The sequence below is a fragment of the Chaetodon trifascialis genome, chromosome 13 (genome assembly GCF_039877785.1).
Source record: "Chaetodon trifascialis isolate fChaTrf1 chromosome 13, fChaTrf1.hap1, whole genome shotgun sequence".
Lineage (NCBI taxonomy): Eukaryota > Metazoa > Chordata > Actinopteri > Chaetodontiformes > Chaetodontidae > Chaetodon > Chaetodon trifascialis.
Genome location: NC_092068.1, coordinates 3,976,299 through 4,003,895, shown reverse-complemented (window position 1 = coordinate 4,003,895; position 27,597 = coordinate 3,976,299). Strand labels below are relative to the sequence as shown.

The 27,597-nt window shown below is 45.2% G+C and overlaps 1 protein-coding gene across 6 annotated transcripts in view; it reads right to left on the bottom strand.

Moving 5' to 3' along the window:
- The window catches only part of birc6 (baculoviral IAP repeat containing 6), a 134,736-nt gene that overhangs the window by 67,672 nt on the left and 39,467 nt on the right, over positions 1–27,597 (bottom strand). For 2 of the 6 annotated variants that reach the window (XM_070976839.1, XM_070976841.1), the window contains exons 8-49: positions 27,330–27,499; positions 25,600–25,658; positions 23,748–25,409; positions 21,006–21,155; positions 20,659–20,884; positions 19,415–19,575; positions 19,053–19,184; positions 18,385–18,516; positions 18,069–18,235; positions 17,296–17,429; positions 16,967–17,128; positions 16,740–16,871; positions 16,099–16,196; positions 15,839–15,986; positions 15,522–15,655; positions 14,979–15,125; positions 14,710–14,897; positions 13,704–14,012; positions 13,147–13,246; positions 12,730–12,944; positions 12,397–12,605; positions 11,641–11,993; positions 11,251–11,470; positions 9,849–9,985; positions 9,489–9,626; positions 9,006–9,133; positions 8,668–8,799; positions 8,176–8,391; positions 7,907–8,090; positions 7,011–7,211; positions 6,469–6,602; positions 5,646–5,799; positions 5,433–5,549; positions 5,086–5,246; positions 3,662–3,788; positions 3,440–3,550; positions 2,429–2,687; positions 1,749–2,320; positions 871–1,046; positions 671–767; positions 330–524; positions 35–235 (exon numbers count right to left, since the gene is read on the bottom strand). In XM_070976839.1, the coding sequence (XP_070832940.1) occupies positions 35–235; positions 330–524; positions 671–767; positions 871–1,046; positions 1,749–2,320; positions 2,429–2,687; positions 3,440–3,550; positions 3,662–3,788; positions 5,086–5,246; positions 5,433–5,549; positions 5,646–5,799; positions 6,469–6,602; positions 7,011–7,211; positions 7,907–8,090; positions 8,176–8,391; positions 8,668–8,799; positions 9,006–9,133; positions 9,489–9,626; positions 9,849–9,985; positions 11,251–11,470; positions 11,641–11,993; positions 12,397–12,605; positions 12,730–12,944; positions 13,147–13,246; positions 13,704–14,012; positions 14,710–14,897; positions 14,979–15,125; positions 15,522–15,655; positions 15,839–15,986; positions 16,099–16,196; positions 16,740–16,871; positions 16,967–17,128; positions 17,296–17,429; positions 18,069–18,235; positions 18,385–18,516; positions 19,053–19,184; positions 19,415–19,575; positions 20,659–20,884; positions 21,006–21,155; positions 23,748–25,409; positions 25,600–25,658; positions 27,330–27,499 (8,848 nt within the window). The remainder of the gene's footprint in view (positions 1–34; positions 236–329; positions 525–670; positions 768–870; positions 1,047–1,748; positions 2,321–2,428; positions 2,688–3,439; positions 3,551–3,661; positions 3,789–5,085; positions 5,247–5,432; positions 5,550–5,645; positions 5,800–6,468; positions 6,603–7,010; positions 7,212–7,906; positions 8,091–8,175; positions 8,392–8,667; positions 8,800–9,005; positions 9,134–9,488; positions 9,627–9,848; positions 9,986–11,250; positions 11,471–11,640; positions 11,994–12,396; positions 12,606–12,729; positions 12,945–13,146; positions 13,247–13,703; positions 14,013–14,709; positions 14,898–14,978; positions 15,126–15,521; positions 15,656–15,838; positions 15,987–16,098; positions 16,197–16,739; positions 16,872–16,966; positions 17,129–17,295; positions 17,430–18,068; positions 18,236–18,384; positions 18,517–19,052; positions 19,185–19,414; positions 19,576–20,658; positions 20,885–21,005; positions 21,156–23,747; positions 25,410–25,599; positions 25,659–27,329; positions 27,500–27,597) is intronic. The other 4 variants (XM_070976842.1, XM_070976845.1, XM_070976844.1 and 1 more) reach the window with 3 other exon arrangements.

Sequence of the window (27,597 nt, the reverse complement as noted above, 5' to 3'; positions counted from 1 at the left end):
CATTTGCTTTCAGTATGAAATGGGTGCTACTCACTTGCAAGAGAGGCGAGGTGTGGCTGGATGTGGAGCTCCTTCAGCAGCACGGCAGCAGGGAGGTGGATGGTGAGATCACACCAGGCCTCTTCTGGCAGGAAGATGTAGGACCAGGCTGCTGAGCGGGCCCGGCGGTGGGGCGGTGTGGCTTGGAGGAGGACCTCTGCTGGCTGTGCCGTGGGGCTGCTGGATGTGATGGTGCCTGTGGAGAGATAAATTCACATTTAGAGTTAGAAAAGTGTTAATGTAAGGTTTAAGTTTCAGGATGTAGCAGAGATGGAAAAAACTAAAAGCACCTAAAGGAGCAAAGTTGTGGAGTCCCTCTGCGTTGTCTGGCTCTGATGTCATCACTCTGGCTTTCAGGTTGCCATCTGCTGTCTTTCCAGGACCTGAATCTAAGAACTTCATGATGGTGGACACCATGCTGCGTGCTGTGTTCACAATGGCCCGGGTGCTGGTCACCATATTGTTACAGATCAATTGCACACCACCTGATGGAACACAAGGAAGTTGTAGTTTCTTAATGAATCAAATTTTCTAAAACTTGCTAGAATCCATGCTCACATGGTGTGTACTGGTGCCTCACACAGGTAAAGCTGGGTAAAGAGACAACATTAAGTGCTGTGGATATACCCACCCATGTCATGGAAGGCCTTGAGAGCCTCACTGGTGTCCAACACTCGCAGGATGAACCACAGAAGAGGCTCTGACAGCTGACAGGTGGAAAGAGACCCCTACAAAATGTCAATAAAACACACATTAAAGGATAGGATTGTGCTACATCTGTTAAACATATGTTCTCGTGTCAAAGGTGATACAGCACAGTCTGATGCTCACCTGTCTACCCATGTAACCACAGGCCATGTATGTGAGGATGGGCTGTAACATGACCTGAACTGACGTGGCTCTCTTGCTGAGGGTGGTGAGGATGGTGAAGAGGCCGTCCCCGACTGAGATGGCGTCCAGACCGCCATGGAAGTTCTCATGTTTGGTCAGGTGGAGACCGCTGGCTCCTGAGGAACAGAGAGAGGCGTCAGCTCACAGCAGAACACATTTATCCTCTCCATCTTTGAATTATTGGGTTCTCTGGTTCATGAAGGGAGCAATTCATCCAACAAGAGAAATTCTGACACAGTCCTCCTGTTATCAATAAAAGTTTGATCTAAGAACAATAAAACATGCTGATATTGAACTCATTACACTCAGGGGTTTTGATGCTACAGCCTCACTTGGTCTGGTATGAGCAGCAGCTAATGTCTGATAATGTTAGGAACCTTAACCTGAATATTGCTGTATAGCTGACATTGCTGAGTCAGTTTTCTAACTGCATGACTCTTCTCTTGTGGTACAGTTATGCCACATTTTTACATTTATCCCTTGTGGCCAATTCATCTTCTTCTCATTCAGAAAATTCCTTTAAAAATGAACATGCATAAACATTTCCTATAGCCCCATATTCAGCCACTCGGGGGAAGCTGTAAACACAACACTGCCACATCTTATAATCTTATAAGGCGACTATGACAATTAATTCCTGAGAAATCTGTCTGGTTTCTCACTGCTAAATTCTAAATGAGCTATACTGCTGCTGTTGCTGGAGATGAGGTTGATAAGAGCCATGACAGAGAAAGAAAACCATAAAGTTGAGGGCGATAAACCAAAACAAGAAGCTGAAAGACAATGACATTTGACATATCTCTGTGGATTCATCTTACCAATGATCATGGCCATGGCACTGCTGTTGCACTGGCCCAGTGCAGACAAGATCTGGCTCATAATTTGCTGATTGGCTAGCACCAGGTCGGCCACACCTGCAGGGGGACCCTGACTGGATGCGGATCCACCAGCCACGCTTTCTTTGCTGCCACAGACCTTCTCCTCATCCGACACGCTGCTGTCAGCTGCACCACTGCCGGCCGGCGGCAGGCGACCACTGAACTCTCTGTCCCCAGACAGAGGCAGCTGCACCAGCACGGTGACCAGCTTGAGGAGGTCAAACATCAGCTGGTCACGTGTCGTTTCTCCGCAGACAGCCTTTGCGTCCCCTGGTCGGATAATGTTGGCAAACAGGCCACCAAAACAAGCCCGAGCGCCCACAGAGCTGTCTGAGCCACTGCGGGAAACCAGTTTGTCGGAGCAGGTGATGTAGTGGTGAACCAAGAATGTGATGGACTCAATGACGGAGGAGATGGTGGCCACGGAAACCACCTCAAAGTTTTGCTCCAGAGTAAACTCCAGCAGCTTCACCTGGGCGTCCAGTGGACCCTGGCCTGACTGGAACGGACCCCTGAAAGGTTAGGAAGAACCATTAGTGGCTCAGGATTGCTGACAGTGCTATCTCCTGAAATTTCTGATTTTGTGATGAATGACTGATTATGCTGTAACATGCAAATACCTCTCAGTAGACAAAATATGCATCAGTTTGAGCAGGAACTCGCTGAACATCTGCGGACAGGTGGAGGACAGGTGGACCTGCAGGCGGCTCAAAAACTCGTGCATGGCCTGGGTGGTGGTGGGTCCCACCTGAGAGCTGTGCTGGCTCGTCCCATTGGTGCTGCTGCTGGACAGGAAGCGCACCAGGACATGGACCAGGGTGGGATCAGACACCATCTGCTGTGCTGTGCTTTCCTGAGAGCTCATCCCATTACTGGAGGCTGGAAGTTCAGGCACAGGTTTCATATAAATCATTGAAGAACAGACAATTGGTAATTATCAACCAAAGCATTACGAGGACAAAAACCATGTTTGTAATGTCGATGTAAATGTCAGCTAACTGCACTGAGGTATATCCTTGTATAGAGACGTCAAAAACTATTCAGATCCTTTGATTTCACCTTGCACATTTTTTTATGTTGTTGACTACTGACTCTTTTCAAAGGCAAGTTATAGGCTGAATTCCAATGTTCCACACAGTCCTTGGTTTTCAGTTATTTCAGTAGAATCACCTTGCAGAGACTTAAAACTTGTCGGACATATTCATTGAAGTTGTCCTTTGTTGGTCAGAGTTACTGTGTGTTATTGTCTCATGGCAATTTATTTTTGAGCAGGGGCATTTTTTTTCATTCAAGGAACGTTCTGACACAGAAAATGTTAGAGTTGGATGCTGAAAAACATCCATGCATTATGTTGAAAAACAGATGCTGGAAAATCAAATCTTAACCAAAGGAAACATATAAGTTTCAAAAAGATTACTGTAAATAACATAAATCTAAAAGTATATCTACTGATAATCCCCAGTCTGACCAACCAATCACTGTCAGTATAACAACTAAGGAGGCTCTTTCAGGAAGTACAGAAGAAGAGAAACTGTTCCAGAGGAAGACTGACAGCATGACTATCTAACTGACTTGTAAGACTTTTCAGTTGTTGACACAGATGGAAACCAGTAAAAGTAGGGTGGACTGACCACAGGCTGGCATGTTAGTCATCAGGGTGAGAGAGTGCAGCACGAGACACCACGTTCTCAAGGAGGTGTTGGGGTACCACGCCAGCACTGTTAGGAAACTGCTGATGGATGCTGGACACACACACAAACACACAGAATATATGTTTAATACAACTACAATTAAAAAAACTAGCCAGTGTATCAGAAGTGTTGAGAAGGGAAACAGCGTGGTGGAGTCCTGACCTTGGTTGAGTGGGATGGTGGGCACTCTGCTGGCATTGAATAGAAAGATGTCTGATCCACTCTCTTCACTAGCACCAGAGCATGTGTTGAGACTGAGTGTTAACCAGAGCTGCAGCAGGGACTCCAGCTGAGGGAGAAGAAAGGGTTGTTCATTCACTTTGTTCTCGCTTATGCTTCAAAGTTGTTGAGTTGAGTTAGCAACAGGAGTACAAAACAGCCTGCGAGACCATTTGATCCAGCATGCAAGGCAATTCAGAAATACAAAAAAGCTACTCAGAAATACAAAAAAACTGCCTAGACAGCAGCTACTTTTTTCAGTGGTAAAAGAAAATGCATCATGCAGACTCTCCAGAAAACAAAAGTGGATACAGAGTGATTTGTTCTTTCTTGGACAAAAAAAACCCATTTTTTTTAATTTTTGCTGAGCTAAAAGAGAAGCCAGTGATGAAAAAGGTCAATCTCGAGAGTCACTACAGCTACAGGCATGCTAGCCTGGATAACTTGAAAGGACAAATGCACTTGAATAAGTTTTTTAGTGAGCGAGTTAATTTCAAGGAGCTGAAACTTCATTCAGAAGGAGAATTTGTGAAGGAGTGACTTGTTGCTGCTGTGGAGCTGCTTGCACCAGACAAAGTAAAACAGTTCCAAAGTGTCAGTTTGTCTGGAATCATTCATGGAGATGAAGGAAAACCTAACATGGACAACCTGCACATTACCAAGAACCTCCCAGAGCTCAACATCAAGCTCCAGCAGCTCCTCAGCTCTCTGCTTTCAAATGTGAAATCATTTGAAGTGAAATTAAAGCTGTGGCAGCTGGAAAGAGGAAACACTGAGCATTTTCCTGCTCTGCAAAAACAAAAGTCTGAAGATGCTGCTGAGTGTGAAAAGTCCTTCTGGCTTTTGGTGAGACAAGAAAACTAACAAAAGGAACTGAACAAATCTGCTGTTCAATGTGGAACCAGCTGATGTGACTGACCACCAACTAACAACATGAAGTCATTGAGCTGCAAAGCAACAACAATAAACAGTAAAAAAAAAATGTCTCAGTTCTGCTCAAGACTGACTGACCCAAACCTGGAAAACCAGCTGAGAGTACCATCATCATCATCATCATCATCATCATCATCATCATCATCATCATCACTACCATCATCCATCAGACGTCTAGCTAAAGAGAAGCAGTTCAGCCACAGCAGAGGTTAGTGTGATAGGTGTTCAATAATTTAGTCTGGCCCTCAAAGATGTTATACAATTTTAATGGCCCTTGACAGGAAAAAGGTTCCCTGTCCCTGTTCTACAGAATCTCCTGGACATATTTCACTGCAAATGCTGTCAAAAGAAGTAAAAAAGTAAAATCCTTGACACGAGGAACAGTGCTGTTGAACAAGTTCACACATTAGGTGCCAATGCTGTACTGTGCTGACCTGTACATGGTGGACCTGCAGCATGGAGAAGAGCTTGTTGAAGCAAGCACTCAGCATGGGGATGGACGATGGCTGGACCATCAGGCTGCTGCCTGGAGGAGAGCCTCCTCCATGGAGAGCCCTGAGCAGGGAGTCATCAGTCCCATTGGAGGCCTGGCTCACTGAAAGCCAGAGAGCAGGCACGTCTTACAGCATGATATGTACACACTGCCAATGCAAACTCCGACAGGCACTGACACACTGAAAAGAATATTTTGTCTCCGGGTTCTTGAGCACCTGAGGTCAGTCATTGATGAAGAGTTGCTATTTAAATGATTGTGTTGCTTTCTATGGTTTTGTGTAGTTACCTGTGGATGAGCTTGAAGTGAGGGCCTGCAGAATGGAGTCAGCCTGTAGAGTTGCCATCATTTTGAGCATGAGTTCAGCCTGCTGCTCCAGGCCCACCTCCAGCCGGGCATCCAGCGCTGTGCAACACAGAGGCAAAAAGTTAAAGGTCAAATGGCATCAAAAAGCTTATTAAGAGATGTCAAGGGCAGCCATAAAATCTAGCCTCTACTCACCCTGCGACACGGACACTGACAGACCCTGTGACCCAGTCTTTTCAGCAGCCACTGGAGGTTTGGACACTGGGATACCAACCCCTCCAATGTATGGGTTGTAACCGTATGTTCCATAGTCAGCACCCCAGTAGTCATACCAGGTGCTGCTTATAGGCTGAGAACGGACATGAGAAGGACAGGATGAGAACCATGAACGTCAGCAGGTCAATTTCTATATCTGCTTTCAAATCCCAATGGGCTGATTTTTGTTGCTCAAAGTGAGAGGTGTTAAAATGCACTTCTTGATTACATCAATTCAAAAATAGCCTGAAGAAAGCAAAGACATCACTTCAGCGATTCAGTCAATATGAAGGTCATCATTAGGAAAAACAGGACACTTTTCTTCATATTTTAAGAAAAAAAAACTAAATGACATAAAGTTGTACTTTTGTTAGAAAACTCCTGAATTCATTTCATGAACTATTCATGATTTATGTCTCATATTCTTCAGATATTCTCCTAAAAATTCTACTTAACAACTGCAATTCTTTTGTAACTGTTCTATTCTTAAAATATTATGTTGTTTGTAAAAATACATGTTTATGCAATCAAATTATAATTTTATCATTTACAACTTTAATCTTGAAATGTTACAACTTTTTCCTCTAAACATAAATCTAGAAATATTCTGCCCTTTTATTGTAAAACTGTCATTTCATTCTTTTCGACCATATTGAAAAACTTCAGTCTCAAAATCAGATTTTTCCCTCCGTTGGTTGCTCTAATAACCCATCAGGCATCAGTTCATGGGGATAAGAAAGAGTGGATGTCATACTCAACATACCTTGAACACTTTCGCAGCGAGGGGATCTTTTTCCAAATCAATATCTAAAGGATCAATATCAACATCCATCAGGTCTTGTAGCAAGTCAAAGTCTATGTCTTTATCTTTTTCCAAAGATGACAGAGGTGGCGCACCTTTGGATAATGAAAACAGCTTTAATATTGCCAAGCAAGCACACTAGAAAACACAAAAGCAAGTGAAGCTCTTCTTTAGCCATCTGATTGCTAATCTTACTGGATATAAGACACAGTTACCAAATTCAATGTTTCTGTATGGAAACAACAGAATGTTAACTTTACATTGAAATAATGCAAAAGCCATAACGACACTCCTACGTCAAAAAGTTGCCCAAAAGTCCCACCCAAAATAAAAAAAACACTTTCTAATAAATATATCAGAAATAAATGACAAATAAATCAATAATAACACATAACGCCATACTGTGGAGAAAACAGTAAACATGCAGCTATGCAAAAAAGAGGAGAACACTTTACCACACAAACAGTGATCAAAGTGTGGAAATGGACGGGCTACCCACGCACTTTGGAATACTGAGGAGGTCCCGGTAGTACCTGCGATGATATCAGGCACCAGGGCCTCATCAATGCTCTCTACCAGGGGAATGGGCGCCGGCTGGGGCAGGGAGTCGTCCGAATCAACCCCCGCAGAGGCGGACGATACCCCTGCCTCCTCACCCACCACCTCATCCATGACGTCCAAAGAGCCTGGGGACAGCAGTTCACCTGAGAGGACAACAACGCTTAATTCCAAACACTTACAGTCGTCCACAACAACCGAGCGTTAAAGGACCTTGAGGAACAGCAGCCTTTCTCAGGGTCAATGACTGCACTTAAAATGGGAGTGGACGTTAAGTTATTCAAAGAACCTTTTGGAAGCTCTGTTGTTGGGCAGCTTTCAGTGTGAAAAACTACTTTGTTGAAATAACAAAAGCTAAAGCAAAGCTAAGCAAAAACAACTAAGGCCTAAACAGCAGTGTGCTCGTCCAGGCTCATTTTGTACTACAGAATATGAGAGCTATGGTTCGAGTGTGAATTCTGAAGGTCCCTCTGGCTTTTGTCTTGTTTAGGATGTGCGAGAGATGAAGATCAATGTCACTGAAATCTTTCCCAGATATCAGCAACGCAGAATCATTAGCATGCAACAGAAGGTTGCACTTAACAGCAGCTAGCATATGATTTGACAAATCATCTGCAAATCATGCAAGAAAGACCAATGTAATGTGCTCTTATGAGCTTTGATCCAACTTTTAAAAAGACCAATAAGACAAGTTGCAGTGAAATATGCTGCTCTAAAACCAGACTGAAACTCAAACAACCATTTGTGTCAGACTAAATATTTTTGGAGCTGATCAAACAGTCCATACAAACACACCGTTTATCACGTCTGAACAGATGAAACACCAGCAAACTGAACACACCTGCCAGGATGTCCTGCAGCATGCATGTGAGGGAATACTGTGCCCAAGCACCTCCCCAGGAGATGTCCCCCCGGTTAAAATCAGTCCCTACAAGTAGCAGCAGCAGACGCTCCAACTGCTGCTCAGACACCACCTCACACAGGTGGATTGTGGGTCTCGTGGCGTTGGCTATCCTTGCAAGGACCTGAGGGGTTTGAAAAAAACATTTATTTCAGAGTTTTAGAGATGACACAATCTAAGAAGTCCATACACAAGTGTCAGGTGAATACCTTGCAGACAAAGAGCAGCAGGTCAGCGTGGCAGGTGAAGTCCATGGAGAGGAGGAAGAGGGCCAGCTTCTGCACCACAGAGATGCAGCGTTCATGGGACAGAGTGAAGGGTAGAGGTTCTACTTCTGGGGCTTCTTTGGCTGTTGTGGACTCAGTGTCCAACGTGGAGCGGGGCCATTCGGCCGTCCGCCGCAGACGGATCAGGTCTTTAAAGTGCTGGAGGAAGGAGGGAGGGAGGGAGGGAGGGAGGGAGGGAGGGAGCGGCTATTCAGATTTCTTTTCCAACTCGTTCCCTCTTTCATGCACCACTCAATTTACTGTACATTCCACTAAGTGCAATATTATTGAACAGCGAAAGAAGCAAGTTTGCAAATCAGCGCTTACTTTTGGAGTTCAGCTCATCTTCTACTCACTGAACTATTCCCAGTAGACAGACACACACTAGCACACACGCACGCATGCACATGCAAACGCACAGACACTCACACTCACCTTGGACGTGGCTTGTTTCAGCTTGGCCTGTTCCACGAGCAGTTTGTAGGAGGAGCCTTTGTTGCTCTGGGTCTTCTCCTTCTCGATCTGCTCCACCAAAGCTTTCTGTTTTGCTTTCAATAGATTTAGCTGCTACAATAAAAAGGCCATGATAAATATAAGCACTGCAAAAGCATTTGCTTCAGACAGCCCATGTCATGCTGCAGCTCCAGGACATGGGAAAAGAGGGTTCTTTTGTGGGACTGTATGCACATTTTCATAAGCATATGACATTATTTAACACACACACACATTTGTGGGTTTGAAGGTGTGCTGGTGTTGGAATGAGACACATTTACCTGCTTGTGGTGGACGAGCTGCTTGCGGATCTTGCGGGAGTAGAGGCGATCCAGACTGCTGCTGCCTTTAGCTGACCTGCTGGGGTTCTGAGACTGGAGGCTGTTATTGATGAAGCTCCACTGAATACCTGAAGCCGAGACAAACAACAGCACTCATCAGTTCACAGTGGGGACAGAATGAGATCAGGCAGGTGCTGGAAGCAGCTGTAGAAGCGAGAGTCGCATGTTATGAGCGCTTTGAAAAAAATGAAGAGTAGAAGATGAAAGAAATGAAAAAACACTACGAGTTGAAGTGTATTGTATGAACGTAAAAGGTCTTCTACAAGCCTTCAGTCCTGGAACAGAAAATGATTGATTCTTCAGGGATCAAAGAGGATCTTTCTACTTTCAAAAGCTCACGTGTGTCTTTGAAATTTACTAGCTCAAAAAGTCCCGTAGTGGAAGAAAAATGTGATCTGGAGGACAACTGTGTCGTTCATCTACCTGTAGGAGTTCTCTCCCGCTCCTTCCCTCCAAGGTGCTTCTTCCCACCTGAGGCCTCGTCTTCTATACTGGCTACATAATCCAACAGTCTGGAAACCAGCATCACCACCCAGCTGATCATGGGAATATCCAAAACACCTGGAAAATAACCGCGCGCACACACACACACACACACACACACACACACACACACACACACACACACACACACACACACACACACACACACACACACACACACACACACACACACACACACACACACACACACACACACACACACACACACACACACACACACTTTTGTACCTGATCCACCAAAGGAAACCTGTGAAGCTGTGCTGTGCACTGTTGCTTTACCTTCAGTTCTGCGCTGGGCTGCAGCTTGTGGCTGTTGCAGTGGAGAGAGCAGGCTGTCCAGGAGGTTCAGGAGGCCCTCCAACACACCACTGTTACTCAAAGATCTTTGGCCAATGCAGGACAGAAGCATGAACACCCTGGGAGGAAAAGAGATGAAAAGTACTGCAGTTATTTTCTGCAGAGTCTGAACATAAAGACGACCGAGCAGGTATATCTGTATGTTCTGTCAGAGGTTACACAATCTGGTTCTCAAATAAACAAGTAGACAAATTCTTTATTCTCAGAAGCAAACTGCTGATTGGGTGAGCTAATGCATCAGGTAGTGCGGCGAGTGAACAATCTCTGAAGTGGATCATCACACTGACAGACAAAAACACAGATATCAAAATACAGGAGCAAGAGGTGATTTCAGGTTCCAACATTTTAAGATCATCATCATGAACCAAAATAAAAGCTGCAAGCAGCAACAAACACGTTTCAGGCTTCACAAAGCTGCACAGTCACTTCAGCTTGTTTCATTCTGTTTAAAGGACTGAGTCATGACAACGTACGCAGAGAGGGAATAACATCTAATGTCTGCCACACAGGAAATACATGATAACTCACTTCAAGTATGTTCCTGTTTAAAAATGAGAATAACAGCTTTCGTTTGCTACACTCAGTGATGGAGGAACAGGAAAATAAATTACGGCTGTGAACAAAGTTTAGACTGAAAATGTTGTATTTTAATTCAATCTGTCCACAGGACTTGTTTCCAAAATGCATGAGGCTTGTTTAGATGTTCCGTTGCAAACCTCTGAGACTGAATTCTGTGGTGAGGACGCAGGAAAGGTTTTCTTCCAACTCTTCTATGCTCTCTTCAGTCAAAGAGAGCTTTCATTTCCTATTTCCATGACAAACAGAGGGAACGGGGACCTGAAAAGCTTTGTTATCTCCTTACAGCCTTCCTCTACTTTGTAGGCATCAGTTATTTGAATTTGCAGAGTGCTAGGCAGCTGCTTCGAGAGGCCCATGGCTGCTGATTACTGGGACAAAGTCTGATGAGTTCCAGTAATTAGAGCTCTGGAATTTGCATCACCTGGCCTTTCCTAATGATGTCTGTGAACAAGCCACAGCACTACCAAGCTAAGACCAGAGCCCTTGATAAAAGTTATTAGAGAGCTCAAATGTCTTGGGATGCCCAAACTTCTGCATGGTGCTCCTTTTGTCTCTCTAAAATTGGACGGAACAAACAAACCGCAATCTTGCTTTGTTGCTTGCTTGCTTTGTTGGAAGGACTGTGAAAATAAAAGCCCACACACAAGTCATCTGCTTCTGCTTTTTGCATTTAAACAACTCATCAGACTCATGGTGCTCTGCGGCCTATTACAATTATTACAACATCAAAATCTGATGGCCTTACCTGTCCTGAGGGAATATGAGCAACTGTTCTGAGTTGTAGAGCTCCTGCAGTACGTTGGAGAGGAACTGGCCCCACCAGCGCTCGCCTCCACAGAGCTGCACCAGCAGCAGGCCGGCGTGAAGACGGATCTTAGGCGTCCCACTGATGCAAAGATGTTTGAAGAGCTCCTCGCAGGCCTGAGCATGGAAGGTGCTCTGGAGCACAGAGGGCACAGAGTGGCCTGAAAATAAACAGGAGCATGAATGTATGAGGTGTGGATGAACAATGATCAGCATGATGCCTTCCACTTGCTAAATTCAGGGGAAGAAAAACAAACATTTGTAACTGTCATTTGTAAAATGTCACACTTCACAGAATGGCAGAACCAGCTATGTCTTGTTCCCTGCTCACCATTGTTGGAGTGCAGCAGGCTGAGCAGCGTGTCCAGCAGGTAGCGTATGATGGTCCTCAGCTGCTCGGTGGAGGAGTTGTTCACCAGCTCCTGGGCCTCTGGAGCCCCTGCTGTGGGCAGCGATTTGCGGCTGGCGCCCAGTGACACACGCAGCCGCTGGACGGCATGGTGAGCCAGGTTGAGCTGCAGCTGCAGCTGGATACAGTCCTGGTAGGCTGAGAAAACACGCTGGTCCTCCTCCACCACCTTGTCTGGTTTTCGTAAGAAGTACTGGGCATTGTTAGCGCTGTTGAGAGGGGGCAGGTCAATGTTCTGCAGCAGGGTCTCGAGACGATGGCAAGCCAGATTGTACCTGGTAAACAAGAACAGGAGAGCAGCAAATGTGAATGAATACACCCCAAAAAATTTCACTATTTTCTCCTGTTTGAGGAATGTTTGCTGACAGTTACAATGTCCAGCAGGAAATTTTGAGCCTTTTTTTGGGCTTGGTGCTGAGTGCCACAGACAGGGTATGGAAGTCAGAAAGTAATACTGGGTTTGGGCCGTTACTTAGCCATGAAACATGACAGAATACATGTTGGTCCCTAGCCAATCACAGCTTTCGGTCTTTCACAATCTGTATGACGTCATCAAGAACAAGGTGCCTGGGGCCAACTTCGGATAACAAAAATGTAAACAAACGCTGCCACGTCAAACCCAAGAAACAGGAAATGCAGTTGAATATTCAAGTGCTGTTGAATTCCTTCCAGTCTTACCTGCACTGGATGTCCTCCTGCAGAGCCACCATCATGGTCAAGTGCTGATCCACATCTGGCTGACTGGCTGCCTCGCTCTCTCCCCGCAGAGGATCATGCATCAACTTCAGCTCGCTCTCCCATGGCAGGATATAAGTGTGGCCATAGTAGAAGCCCAGTGGGATCTTTGCCCGAGCATTGGTGCTGCCGTAGCGCCCAATCACAGTGATCTGAGAGTTGGAAGAATCAACAAAAATACGTCATTATGGTTGACTAACAAAGACACAAAACACTCCAAACATCTGATCGGCCATCCTGCAACAATCCACAGCAAAACACAGACAGAGGACGGACCTTCATGAACCTGCAGACAGGTGGTGGCAGCAGGTCGTGTAGAATGAGGGAGTGGGTGCTGATGTCGGTGGCCACCACCAGTCGACGGCCATCCACCTCCTCCCCCAGTGTCCAGATGTCGATGGACAAAGAAGCCAGGTCGCCACAGGTTGGGATCAGAGCGTCAGTCAGCAGGACGGGGCGGCCGAAGTCCAGTGTGACAAAGCGACGAGCTCCTGGGAGGAAAGGACGGGGGAACCAGGAAATTCATTTTAGAAAAAGCTGACTCTGTTTTTCAAGGTTGTTAAATGAAGCTGTCACATTGTGCTCATGGATAAATGTAATGTAATGTAAATGAAAGTATGAACACATCTAAATCAATAGACATTTTCAAGCTCCTGTTAGGTGGTAAATATGGAACATTTCCACATGACATACCAGAGTGCATCCGCTCTATGATGATGGACTGGTGTGGCGGAGGCTGCAGGAAGTGAGCCGCCTGGGAAATGGCCAAAGCCAGACCACTGCCCATGGGGCTCTGCAGCAAAAACAAACCATTATTCCACAATTTCAAAAGATGAAAGAACAAAGACAAAACTTTTCGTATTTGCTTGAACTGATGTACGGAGCAATTAACACCGACTCCACTTAGTTTGCTCATGTTTCTGTCACAGTGAATGACACCCAGGCTGGGTGGCACATCTAGTGCTGACACAATATCACAGTTTTGTTAACAGTACTTTTTAGATACCTTACTTTTAGGAATATGAAAATGTTTGTATAAAACTTGGGCTGGGAGAAACTGCAAGAATGTATTGCTTTTAAATAATCTGATTAACATATATATGACAAAATAAATAAAGCTAATATTTTATTGAGCTTAAAGATTTCCTTAGGCTTATAATGCAAGTAGTCAATCTAGAAAAGCATGGAGGTTCAACACCCAGCCCTGCATGAGAGATGAGCCAGCTTTCATCAAACTGCATTGAACTAACCGGTTTGGCTTTCTGCATGTTCTTGTGTGCAGCCAGGTTCACAGGCCCAGGGTCCATCATGGAGCCGGGGAACAGGTGGGCCAGCTCAGCGCTAAAGGCCGCAGACACCGCCTCATTGGGTGGCGTGAGAGGGGGGGTCATGAAGAGGGGTGTGGTTTTAGGTGTCGGAGGGATGACGTCAGAGGGGTGAATGAAGAAGCCTGGAGCAGACGAGGGGTTGGAAGGCACAGAGTTGTGGATGGGCCCCACACCGGAGGCAGCAGCAGCTGCAGAGGTGGTCTGATGCAGCTTGGCCTCGAGCTTGGCCTTCTGTTGTCAGGACAGATATAGAAGTACTATGAACCACGAGATAAAAAACACCTGACTGGCATTATACCTTACAGACAGAATTCAACAGAATACAAGAGCAAGATATCCATGATGATGATGACTAGAATGACAATAACCTGCTATCCAGTCAAGCTGCTGTTTACATTCATGTCTGTCCAGACTCATATATGCAATGAAGACTTTTAGGACTTTAATAAAAGGTATATGTTTTTTCTGGGTTTTTTGTTTCCAGTGAGAAACAAGCTGTCTTCACTTAGAGACTGACAGAGAGCTTCATCACATGGAGCAACAACAATCACCTGAAGCTCAACATCAGCAGAACCAATGAGCTTGTGGACTACAACGCTTCAAATGTGGATGTTGCAACAAAGAAGCTACAAATTCTGAAACATGGCTGCTTCACACACATCTTCAACCTGGCAGCACAGAAGATCTATAACATCTGTGTGAAATTGTGTAATTGTGTCAAACCCCTGACAGTGACAACACGTTATGCCAGGGTTGCTTAGGTTCCTGCATTAGAAAAGGGTCAGCGTGACACAGTGATCCATGGAAGTCAGTTCCTCACTGTGTCTGAAGATGTTGTCCTCTTTGCTCACTTTAAATGTAGCACTCATGCTCCTCTATACATTAAAGTGACATGCTGTTTGTGTGTGTGTGTGACTTGGCCTTTCACCTGCTGCTGCAGTTTCAACAGCTGCTGTTGTTTCTCCTGCAGGACCTGCAGCTGCTGCTCCGCAGACACCATGGCGTGGGACAGTGACTGGAGAGCCACCTGCGCTGCAGAGCTCAAAGCTGTAGAAGCTTCACCAACCGTTCCTGTCGACAGGCCGCCCACCGCCGGCGTCATGCCAAATGTACTCACTGGGAGTAAAGAGCAGAAGTTCAGACAATGGCCAGGCCACGAGCCAAAGACAAGTCAAATGAAAGAAAAGTGGTGTTTACCAGTGAACATGCTGGCGTCATCCCGTTCCACCCGTGTGCCGTCACTAGTGGAGATACATGTAAAGTGCAAAGGCTCCACCTCCAGGAGTCCTGTTAATGCTGTGAAGCTGCCTTCTGCTGCTGCACAGCTGCTCACTTTTCCATTCCCTGCAGGACACATCACACCCAAAAGAAAGAAAATTACATAGTAGAGAAATAAAAATAAACTCTTTTTTGCTTTGTGCCCAACAAACTGTGACATTTTTAGAAATCATTGTGGTATTCATGCACCTAAACTAAATTAGATTAATCCATCCCAGTTCCATCATTAAGGTATTGACTTTCAGGTGATATCAACGCTGTTTACATCCATCTCAGGTGAACAGTGTTGAAGTTTTTTATGCATGGTCCCCTGATGCGAAATAACCAAAATACAAATACACTTAAAGTATTCTTATTTCACATTTGGTGTCACTCAGTGACTATCAGGTGCATCTTAATCTTCAATCCACAGTGAGCAGGTTTAAAAAGTCAGCAGAACAACATGATGTGAACAGCTAATACCTGAGAGAATGTCAGAGAGGTCAATCTCATCTGACTGGACTCCGATGCTGCTGTTGAAGGCATTCTTACAGGAGGAACCACTGACCTCCAGGTCAAAGAGCACCGGGTCAAACGGAGAGCTGTACAGGCCGTACCTGGAAGGAAGTGGACAGGAGGTGAGAGCGGAGAGACATAGTTAGGCAGAAACATCAAGAAAGTACTGTGTCCTCACACTCCTAATATGATCATACCACATAGCGTAAATGAGTATTACTCGCATCAACCAAGTAAGTAAGTAATCTGTGCATCACTAGTTTGCAGAGTAAACTAAATAGTACCTAGTCTGCAGCAGGGCCTCCAGCGGGGTGAGGCGGTCCTGTAGCTGCTGAGAGATGGCGGTGAGCAGGGAGGCGCAGGCGGTGCTGCAACCTGCAAGGTCCTCTTCCTTCACATAGTTCAGCAACACAAAGTACCAGAACACAGAGCCTGAAACCAGACAGGAGAGGGAAGAGGTAAGAAAAGGAATACTGGAGAGACACGAAAGAGAAACGAGGGAAAGGTGCTGTCTGTTGCTCTTTACTGTCGTTCAGTTACTTACCACCAGTTGCTGCAGCAGGCAAGTAAGGCATATTGTCTAGAAGAGCCTGCAGAAGACTCACACCAAAACCCTGTTGACTTGGGTCCCCTTTTCCATTGCTACAGTGACAAATAACACAACATGTTCATTATTATTTCCATATCAACCCAAAATACACAAGTGTTTATGAAAGAACAACTTCTTTGTCATGTAGGCCTTTTCCACTACGGGAACTTAACATCTCATGACCTGAGGAGCAGCCATGATCGTGGGTTCTTCTGGGACACCTGCTTCAATTTACAGGTGATATTCCAATTCAGAACATCCAACATCTGTGTTTTGCTGCAATGTTCTGTGCAAACAGTGTTGCAAATTGCATTTCCCAGTAACATTTGGGCAGCCTTGGTATTTTTAGAACTAGGTAACATTTCACGGAGTGAGCCATTTTTTCCAACAAAAAGCTGGAGCGTCTGAGCCAATACTGCATTGTTACATTGTATTTTGTCTTAAAGGATGATAAAAAGCAGAGAAATGTAACTATAACTTAACCATTATGGGCTCTTGTAGGTTCTGATTAAAGGAAGCTCCAGGTTTTCGGGGCCATGAAATGCTCCCATTGTGAAAAAGAGCAAAAAGCATCATTGAAATCAACCGTTTCTTACCTAATACAAAGTGCAAGAAAGCGAGCGCATTTGTGCGCTATGCTCCGGCCAGCCTCAAAGAAACACATCCGCACAATATTGGTTAGCCGTGTCCGGGTTTTCGCCAGCAGGCTCTCCTTTCCTTCTCTTAAGCTAGAAAGAAGTCACCATAAACATCACTTGTCTTTGAAAAACATCTTACAGTAGATGACGCTGTCTGGTTTGCTGTGCTGGAGCGTTAGCCCTACCTGCAGGGTCCATTGGAGAAAACCCCGGCCAGCCAGCATAAAATGTCAAGGATGAGGCTTTGGGCGTGCTCAGTGGCTGGACCGCCTTCTGTCCGCCGACAGAGCGGGTCCAACAGCTTCTCGTGGAAGTCTAAGAACTGTAGCATAGCACAGCGTTGGACCCTGTCAACCATGAAAGAACAAAAGGATGGTCAGGTTTCTGCAACAATACATATATGTATAGAAAATAATGACACTGTCAGCTGACTGAATGTTACTATTCGCGGTTCACTGTGACAACAATTTGACAACAGTGTAAACAGAATGTTCCGTCCCAGCAGTGATCTGACCTTTCTTTGGGTATCGACGTCTTCTTAAACCTTCTGATTGTGACTGAAACTTCCTGCAGCAGGTCACAGCCTCGCAGGTTTTCGACTTTCTTCGAAGGTGCTTGGCCCTCTGTTTTCACTGCAGAGACCTTCTCCTACACACACACACACACGCAGACACATGCATAATTGAATGACTGTGTGTGTTGTTGTGGAGGCACACACTACTGATGTTATGGACACAGTTCACATTTAAATGCTCATTATGTCTTTGGACATTTTTTGAGGGTTTGATATTTGTGTGGTTAAATATGTTGAATGTAGTATTGTTGCTTTGCAATGAAAAACTCATTAAGAAATAAAAACATACTTAAAAGGACAGGTTGATATTTTTTCAAGTCTCTTTCAAGAGGGTCTTCAGGCACCCATATGCATACACTGAAACCCTGCCTGCTTGCTGTGATATCCTTTTGGACTGGAGTCCAACTGTGTGACAGTAGTAATCATCCTCACCTAATAGCACTGTAATAGAGGGGATTTAAACTCACTTGGGAACACTTCAGACTATTGAAGCCTCATATATTTTGGACAGAAACAACTGTGGATTTTGTGCCTTATCACTCACACTGGAAGCACATCAGGAGGAAATCTCCTCATGGCTGGTACAGACTGGAGGAATGATTAAAGCAGGTGAAAACTGGTTCAGCGCTCACATAGGCATCTGATTGTTTGAAGACAGACTTGAAAAAATACAAACCTATGTTTTCAAAAGACTAGAAGCTGCGACTTTGTACCTTGGAGGCCTGAGCCCTTTGCAGCAGGGTAGACAGTGAGTGTGCTTTGGTGCCTTGAGGCTTGGCACTGGGCATTCTTAACACAGGCCGGGGGCTCTCCTCCATACCCCGGTCACTCACTGCTTTGATGTGAACCAGGAAGGAGCGGTACTTCCCTCCTGCCATGCCTGCAGTGGAGGGAGGAACAGGACAACTGAGAAACACTGAGACACAGCTTCATGGATGATTCTTCACATCGTCTACCTGTACACAAAAACCTGAACCATCAGGGTTCAGTGAGCGACTTCGCAGAAACAGAGAATGTGACTGTTGTTACCTTTGACCAGTTTGGGGCTGGTGAGGCTTAGCATGCCCGCATGGCCAGAGAGGTCCAGCCCACTGGCCAGCCACACTGGACCACACAGGATGTCTTCCTTGTGGTCCTCTAGGAATGGACACAGCACAGAACCTACAACATAAAATGAAGCACTACTTCACTGAAGGTGGAAAATACACATACTGCAAGTTTCTGAAGTTGAAAAACAACCTTCTGCCCTAAAAGATTAGTCAAAGTAGGAATTTTAAGACATCAGAGCTATTTATTGCACTACTTCAATGACAAGCCAGCAGTGAACACAGCTAATGGAACCTGAGACTGTAAATATCCATCAGTCTAACATTGGACATTTTAACTTTAACACAGCATTTAAACTTTGGGCCAGGATTTTATATCATGAGACACAATCAACACTGGGCTGTGTGTTATGCAGGAGGCTGCAGCAAAAACAAAGTAAGGTCGTCCAACAACAAAATTCCAGCAGGCGCAACTTTTGCCACAACACAGTGCAGCTTCATCCGGAAAGACGCGACAGCGGCAAGTATGTGCACATTCCTGGCAGATGAGTTTGAAACATTTCTATTGTTTACTTCACAATGGTCCCAATAAAAGAATACACTGCTGGCAGGAACCGAAGTTCAACCAATCAAACTGACTGTATTCTTTACCTGACGTCTCCTCTATGTCCATGAACTGGATGTCCTCTGTGAAATCGTGCAGCATAGGCTGGCCGTTCCTCTCTCCATTGGTATGGAGGACACTGGAGAGGGGGAAGCAGATCTGTCTGTCCACTGCTGTCTCTGTTAAAGACATGAGAGGCAACATTCAGACACAGATGTGGTTTCCATATTCTAAACCTTCCAACTTGTTTTATCAAAGACCAGTGGAAATATTGGAAAGACAAAAGTACATGTTGTGACACCGAACTTGCTAAAATTGGATGGCTAACATGGATGTATGCGTACAGGATAGCACAGTGAACAGCATTCAGAGTTTTCAGAAACAATAAATCTCCATGCAGTGTCCTCACCGCTGACTTTGCCCAGCCCAGGCGCTTTGTTCTTCAGTAAAGTGACCTGGATCTGAGGAATGTTGACGATGTTGGCATTCAGGACAAACTTGAAGTCCACATGGCCCACCATGCAGGCCTTGGGCAGCACCAGCTCAAACACATGTTCATCCCAGCTGGAGCTGCAGGAAGTAATGATCAAGTAATCAGCTTTTGAGTTCTATTTCAAATTAGCAATCTGTTGCTGGTAAAGTTTATCCGATTTTTCTGTTCTTTTAATTGCCATAAAGAAACAAAATAGACAATCCCTGACAGTCGCACTGTTTCTCTGTCTTTCCCACTTCTTGGGCATAGCTGCATGCTAGTGGAAGGTATCCAATCCTACAGTCACATCAGTGTACGTGTGTGACTAAGCTAGTGAGATCTTGGAGCGGACGTCGTGGAATACATTGTAAAAGTATTCGCATTATTGTGAATTTGTGGGTGAAAGGGACAAGAACAGGGCAGTGAAATGCAAACTGTGCCCGGGTGATAAGAGTGCGTCAGCTGTGAAGAGCTCAAATATGAAGAAGCTCCTGCAAGCTAAGAACAGCTCTATAACACTATCTTTCTCCCACTCTCTATTTCCTTTCATGTACTCTTTTCATTGCAGTTGAATTGCCCCCAAAAAAAATATTATATGTTAGCTGTATGCATTGAGCCCCGGACCCCTCCTGATTTTTTCTCATCAGAACTGTGAACATAATAATCATTAAAGACACGGGGGGAGGGGGATATTGCATCTGTTCACCCGACATTGTCCATTTTCCATGTCAAACAGAAATGGGAAGGAAGGAAGGAATCAGGTCTGGAGATATCTGAGGACGATTGGAATGATAGCTGGGAACAGCAGGCCAAGAGTACCAAGACTGCCCATTTTCATATTTTTTCATCTTTACCTTTAAATTTGTCATGTTAGCAAGAGATTGCTAAAGAAACAATGAAAAATTATTTGTCATATCATACCTGGGTAAAATCCCAAATAAAGAGCTCTTAGTACTGTCTCCTGCTGGCAAGAAATTGTGTGGAAATAGCTGCGTTTATTTTTTCTAAATTGCGCTGACCTTAGGCTACGATATGATCAATATGTACAATGTGTTGAAAAAAAGCCTACATATGTGTGATTACATTTGACATTAAAGGCCCTGCTCCTGTAAAAGAGCTATGCTGCTCATGTCGAGCCGTTCTCTCCACCTGAAAATATCAAAACAGCTAACAGAAGCTACCTATCGCTCTGAAGCTTCCAGGTGCGGGTATGCTGGGCTGCATCTCCATGGTGCTGCTGGTGGAGGTGCTGTGGGTGGCGTCGCTGCTGCTGCTCTTGCTGCACCTCCACCCAGCACGGCGGCACTGTGGCCGAGAAGCGGGGAGTCAATGTCTCGAAGCGTGTCAGCTCCACCAGGGACATCAGGCTCTCTGTGGTCAGCGGTTGGTCCACCAGGAGGTCCACTCCTGCACAAAGACAAGTCGGGGGACAATTGTGGAACATCAGATCAACAGTATCACAGAGAGGCCAGAGAACTGAACGCTCAAATGTAAAACTCAGGCTGAGGGTGTGTTGCATCAGCTCTACCTGTAATCCCAGGGCTAGAGGGGTTGGAGGAGGGCTTGGCCCCCTCAAGCAGCAGTTCAGCCCCTTTAGAAAGGGGGCCATCAATAAACATGTCTCCATCATCGATATCGTCACACACACCTCCAATTTGAAGGAAATGAAGTTCTCCACCTTTAGAGCAGAGGAGAAACAAAATGAATCCCTACAGATTCTTTCACTTCTATTTCATCTACACATGATATTTAGAGCTACCTGCTAGAGCTGAACACTACACTGTATGGATACAGTGAATTATATGGAGTCGCTTGACATAGACGATAAAACATGTATTCAACAGCAAAGCTTGACATTAAAACTGTATGATGGACTTCCAAAAAAAACTACATCCACATGACCATGTCTTCTTACAGTACATGCTGAGTGAGTACAAACGAGACCAGCCAGATAAACATAACATCAACAAGTACATATCAATATTGTAGGAACATAGCAGTAGACAAAACTCATGCTTCAGTTTTGAGCCATGGTTCAATACATTTTCAGCATATAAATTACATTTTTGTAATCTATCGTGAAAAATGTAAACAGTTGCTCATTATCTATAATTTTTAGTGTAACAGTTTAGGCAATAAAATAATGCCTGACAAAATAACAAAAATAACAATTGTTATAGAGGGCAGAACAACAAGCTGGCTGCATACATGAAGGCATACTAAAGCCAACCCAAACTCAAACCTGCATTCTCTCCGCTGAGTATGGTCACACATCCCCAGAGACTGGGCTGGACCACACAGCAGGGCAGCACAATTATGGCCTACACAGTATTCCTGATTATTTATTAAGATTATTCATTGCTTTAAATGTTTTGACAGCACTTTCACATTTAAATGAACAGAAAGCACTGCTTTCACTTGCACGCTGATACTTTCCTGCTTACTGTAGAAATGTTTGCATCAAAATAGAAAACTGTATCAAAATGTTTTACCCAAAATGAAATCAACAGAGTACTGCTTTCAGTGCACCTTCCTGCTAATGAACAGATAAGTAGAAACAGCAGCCTGTCAACACTTTCTGGATTGAGGGACAAGTGAAGACATTTCACTACATTTCCCCCACTGATAAACATGTGACAGGCTGTAGAGCGCTGCTGTTATGGATGTCTGAGCTGATGCTGGACAACAGCAGGGATTCAGTGAGGGAATGTTAGCGACCAAATTCTTCTTGGTCCTCATCCATTCATCGTACCGCACTTTGCAAGACAGTTGTGTTGCTTTGTGGTGCTGACACGAATCTCATGCACTCTTTGCATATGATTTGTTCTTGCTGAACAGTACTTACACCAAATATGATGTACTTTCAAACAACAGATGATGCTCTGAACATTTGTTTTGCCCATCTACTCTGTGCTGTACATTACTCTTCTACCCCTGACTGCAGCCACAACATTCAGAAAGGTTTTGCACTGGCAGTGACAGCTCCACAAAAGTAAAGCCAAAACATCTCAACCACCCCAAAGGGCTGGCTGTTGCTTTGATTTGTCGTGGAGTTCTCTCTGAGCAACTCTTTATTTAATTGTTCAACTTCTGTTGAACAATGTCAAAACACAGTTTGACACCATTTCCATTTTTGCTGTGACTAACCAGGAAAATATAATGCTCCCATACAGCGGATTAGCAACATTACATGACCATCAGTGACTTGACAGTCCTGATTTGGGTGACAGGGTGTTCTAAACCGAGAGTCACATGCTGAAGCAAACACCCTGGAACCAATGGTTCGGAACAAATACACATACCATTACACCTCCAATAAAATGGTAATGCTTCAATATAATTCAACAATATTTTGCCTGTATCATCTTGGAAAGTGTTTTTAAGCCACACAAAATGTCTCGATTTCACAGCAGAAGCTGCAAACTTGGTTTAACAGCTTTTAATATCCCAAAGGATGCAGGAGATGTGTGGCCAATACAGATGCTGATATTTGAGATCTGATAATGGTATATTATCGCTCCATACTCATTTTCTTCACGCAACCCATAACAAAAGAAACATTGTTGATACAGTTCCCTTAAAACTTTTTGTGTGTGTGTTGTTTTTTTTAAAAAAATGTACTGGGTAGGACAGTTTACAGCTGAAAAATGTAATTTTAATAAACAGCTCTCTCTCTCTTATTTCTGTACTTTGTTGTCATTTATTGACTGACATATCCACCCAGACAATACATCTGCAATGAACCAATTCCAGCCAAAATATTGGCCTGGTTGAATTTATTGGTCAGACTCAGCTTTAGTCCATTTAAGAGACTTCACAGGTCCAAACACACTTTATATCCTTTTTGAAGGATAATGCTGGTGATATTTTGTATTTTTCTGAATGGACTTGGAGTTGAGAGCCACAGAAAGGGTAGGGAAGTCAGCAACGACAGATGGAATAACATTGTTGGTTTGGGTCTTTTCATGGCATTACAGACAAGAAAAATAAAATAAAAGCAAAAATGTCCTTTAAAATTATTTTTTTTTTAATATAAAACACCAAGAGGTTTGTCAATGAAAAGGCCTTACTATTACTGGCCACTTGTGAGTTGAACACAATACATTAAATACAAGCAAGAAAAGCCTGAATGCGTGAATAAGCATGAACACATACCAAAACAAAACAAAAAAACATCCTTCATCAGGCCAAGTTAAAGCCTGCCTTTCCACTCCAGTAGTCGACAGCACTGCTGTCTGCAGGGACACAGGTCTAGGAAGGAAACACTCACCTTTGGTACAGGCACAAAGGCGGTCGGTCCCAGAGCAATAGGTAACTGAGACAAAGGGGTCCATCTCCTCAGCTGACCCCTCCTTCTTAGGTGGCTCCACCTTGGCCAGGACCTCTAACGTGGATAGGTCCAGAATCATAATGTACCCAGCCCGTGTGGTTACCACCAGGTGGCCCAGGCCTGCCACCTCTAACCTCTTGCAGTCTTTGTGGCTCAAGGCAGAGGTGGAGGAACTGGTGATAGTAGCGCTGCTGCTGGTTGTGGCTGCTCCACATGCAGTCCCAGATGCAGAACCAACAGAGCCTGCTGGGCCCATTCCAAACCCAGAAGAGCCAGGTTTTGACCCAGAAGGGAGAGTCTCCTCTGGAGCCTCTTCACTGTCATCCTCCCTGCTATCGAGCACATCTGGAGGAAGCAAAATAAGAGAGGTGATGGCATCGCATGGGTCCCAGATCTGTTGCACCTTGATGGGTTCCTCATCCAAGGTGACAATACGGGTGGAATAGTTAAGCTTGTAGAGTGCAAGATAGCCTCCACTCCCCCCACTGAGGGACCTCTGCTGCTGGTCGCCTGGGGGCAGGATGAGGGGTGTCTGAGGTGGTGACCCCCCTTGGTGGTGGCCTTCCACCCCATTGGCCACTGGGTGTAAGGAGTCTCCTTTGAGCTGACTGCACAAGGCAGAGTGCAGGCGGTTGAGATTGTTGAGGGCCTCTACTTGGTTTGTGGCGCTAATAGATTCAGCACCACATGGCTGCAGGCTGACCAGAAGGTGCACACCGTCCCAGCAGGGCGTGATAGATTCCACATAAAGATTCTCCTCTTCCAGCTGTTTGGGCAGCCTCAAGCACTGCACCAGTGCTCCAGGTCGAGGTGGGGTGGAGACAGATGCAGCAGCCAGTGTGCTCCATTTGTCCACGTGACCATCTAACCCTGCCAGATTAGTTGCTGCATCAGCAAACTGCTGAATGTAAGTGATGGGAGGATCCTGAAGAAGAAGCTGCTCGTGTGTGTCAAATTCCATCTCTATTATTTGTGGCACAGTGAAGCCCTCCTCGTGGAGCCCCTTGCTCAATAGGTTGTTCATTTGAGCAAACACTTGCCCTGAGGACTTGTCATCCACCTCTCTGATACTGTACAGCAGAAGCACGGGTATAGTCCTGCGCACAGCTGGCAGAGTAGAGGGGCTTGGAGGTTGTGAACCTGCGAGTTTTGAGAAGCCCTGCTCCTGGGATGCAGTTTGGGGGTTGCAAGTCTCTATCTCCATGGGGCCCTGGTCCTGTAGAGGCCCAAGGTGGAAAGGCTCAGGGCCCTGAGTCCTAACGGGACCATCTGTGGTCCTGCGTGTTGTAGCTGGGGCTGAGGGTGGGGGTGGGGGTCCAGCCATGGGATTGCTAGATGCTGAGCGGTAGCTGAGCAGGCCTCCGGCTAGAAGGCAGGGGAAGGGAATGTTGTGGTGGTCAGGGACCTTGTCCTTTGCTTTGGCCTGACTGTGGGCCTTGGCTTGGTTCAATGAGGGGTTGGCGCCCAGCTCCTCCAGGTCCTTGACAGTGTCCTCCAGCACACTGGCCACCACCTCCCACTGCAGCTTCTCTGGCTGCTGGAGCACACTCAGCGCCGTCACCCCTAGGCTCACATCCATGCTTTCCCATTGGGACTGCTGGCCTGTAACAAAAGCAAAAGAAGAGGGTCTGAGGGTTTTCCTTCCTAAAATGCTATTTTAATTCGGCTAGATGTCAAACATGAAGAGAAAAAGAGAGAGGCTTTCAAATGTATCCACATGGGTTCAGATATGGTTCATCCAGGGCACCTGTCCTAACAAATGACAAGAGACAGATAGTTCATGTCTTCATACCTGTTACTGACTCTGATCGGGAATGCTCATCACTGTCTGAATCCTCCAACTGGTCATCACTGCAAGAGAAGAATAAACATGATAAAACACAAACCGAGCTGTGACTCACTGACACAAAAGATTCCGACAAAGTAAGGATCAGGTCACTGTGTGATAAAGCTTTAGCAGTTTATTTTGAGGTCAATGTCTACTAGGGGTGGTGTCGTTTATGAAGGCTGAAAAAAGTAGGGCCATGACAGATGTCACACTTGGGGGTGTTGGCTCTGACTCGTTAGCCACCAGGAGTTTCACCTGGGGGTAGAAATTTTTGGGTTTGAGTAGGAATCAAACACACCACAAGGAAGATGCCAAAGACAGTTGTCAGTTGACTGTTGGCAGTGACATTCAAAATGAGCGAATGTAGCCAAAGAGAGACACAACATTATGATAAATCTCATGAACTGTCTAGATTGATGTAATTAAAATAGACACAAGCTTAAAAGGAATGATGTGTAAATGTCTCCACATACAGTTAAACTAACTTATGCCTAAAATATTATTTTTGCTGACCTCCAGTGATGTCATTTCTCACCTTGCTGTACTGACTTACAGGTATATCTCAAGACCCCATGACATGACAGTTGGGAATGGCTACAGGGGCAACAGAAAACATCCATCCATCCATTGTCTATACCCAACTATCCCTTTTCGGGGTTGTGGGGGGACTGGAGCCTATCCCAGCTGTCAACAGGCGAGAGGTGGGGTCGCAGGGCAACATATATGGATAAACAACCATTCACACTCACACTCACACCTAAGGACAATTTTATAGTCACCAATCAACCTAATGAGCATGTTTTTGGTCTGTGGGAGGACCCGGAGTGCCTGGAGAGAACCCACACATGCACAGGAAGAACATGCAAACTTCACACAGGAAGGCCCTGCCCGACCCGGAGATCGAACCGTGCACTACCTGCTGCTCCACCATGCCACCCCAAAAGAAAACACTTCTGCCCAAATCTAACCCCTAGTTGTGGTTGGCGGTGAAAAAGGCTTGACATTTTCCACCAGACAGGGCAGCAAGGCACTGCTTGATGTTAAGTTAGTCTGTTTGTGCTACAGTTCCAGCCTCGTGTTACCTTACATGACAATGGTCCTAATGAGCTCCATGCAGTGAGGAAGTGTTATAGGGATTTTACATTTGCAACAAAGACTATTGCCATCAGATACTGTATACAAAGGCCACTGCAAGTGCTGGTATTAGTCTATGGAGAGAAAAACTTATAATGGTTCATGACCTATAGTTTAACTTATAAGCCGGTCTCATATCCCAGGTGTACTGATACTCCATCAGCACTCAGCACAGCTGTTCCATTTGTAGGGTTGACATGTCGCGGCTGCTCAACTGTATTTTCGGTTCGGGCTGTTAAAGCTCATGTGGCTCACTACACTACATTACATGTCCCTTAGTTCCTCAAGGATGTATTGTTGCATGGCACCTTGAGGTTGTTTGCAAGATTTATGTGCTCTGGATTTCAAATGGGGGTATATACCAGTTATAAAGAAAGGGTGGATAAAACTGCAGAGGCCAACTGTTTGTGTGTAACTCTGTTATTCAATATACTGGCTGTAGTAAATGCTGAGGCACTTACTGTGAGAAACTTGTTGACACTGTGTGTGTGCTTGTGAGAGTTGATGAGTGTATGAGTGAGTGTATAAGTACTTGATGTGAATATGTGTGTGTGTTTCACCTGTCTCCCTCTAGCTTGGGCAGGTCAGAACAGGAGGATGACTCCTCGAGCCAGGCAAGAGTTGGTCTCCGAGACTCGGTCAGTGTCTGCTGGCTCTGCTCACCACCACACAGGATCAACTGCCTCAGGATGGCCGGGTCGTATGGATTGATGTCAAACTTCAAGTGCACCTGTTTGCCACACAATCATGCACTCTTTAATGGGAGGTCAATACTAACTCTTCTCTCTGACACCAACATCTTTGAAAGTGAAGCACAAGACAGATGGT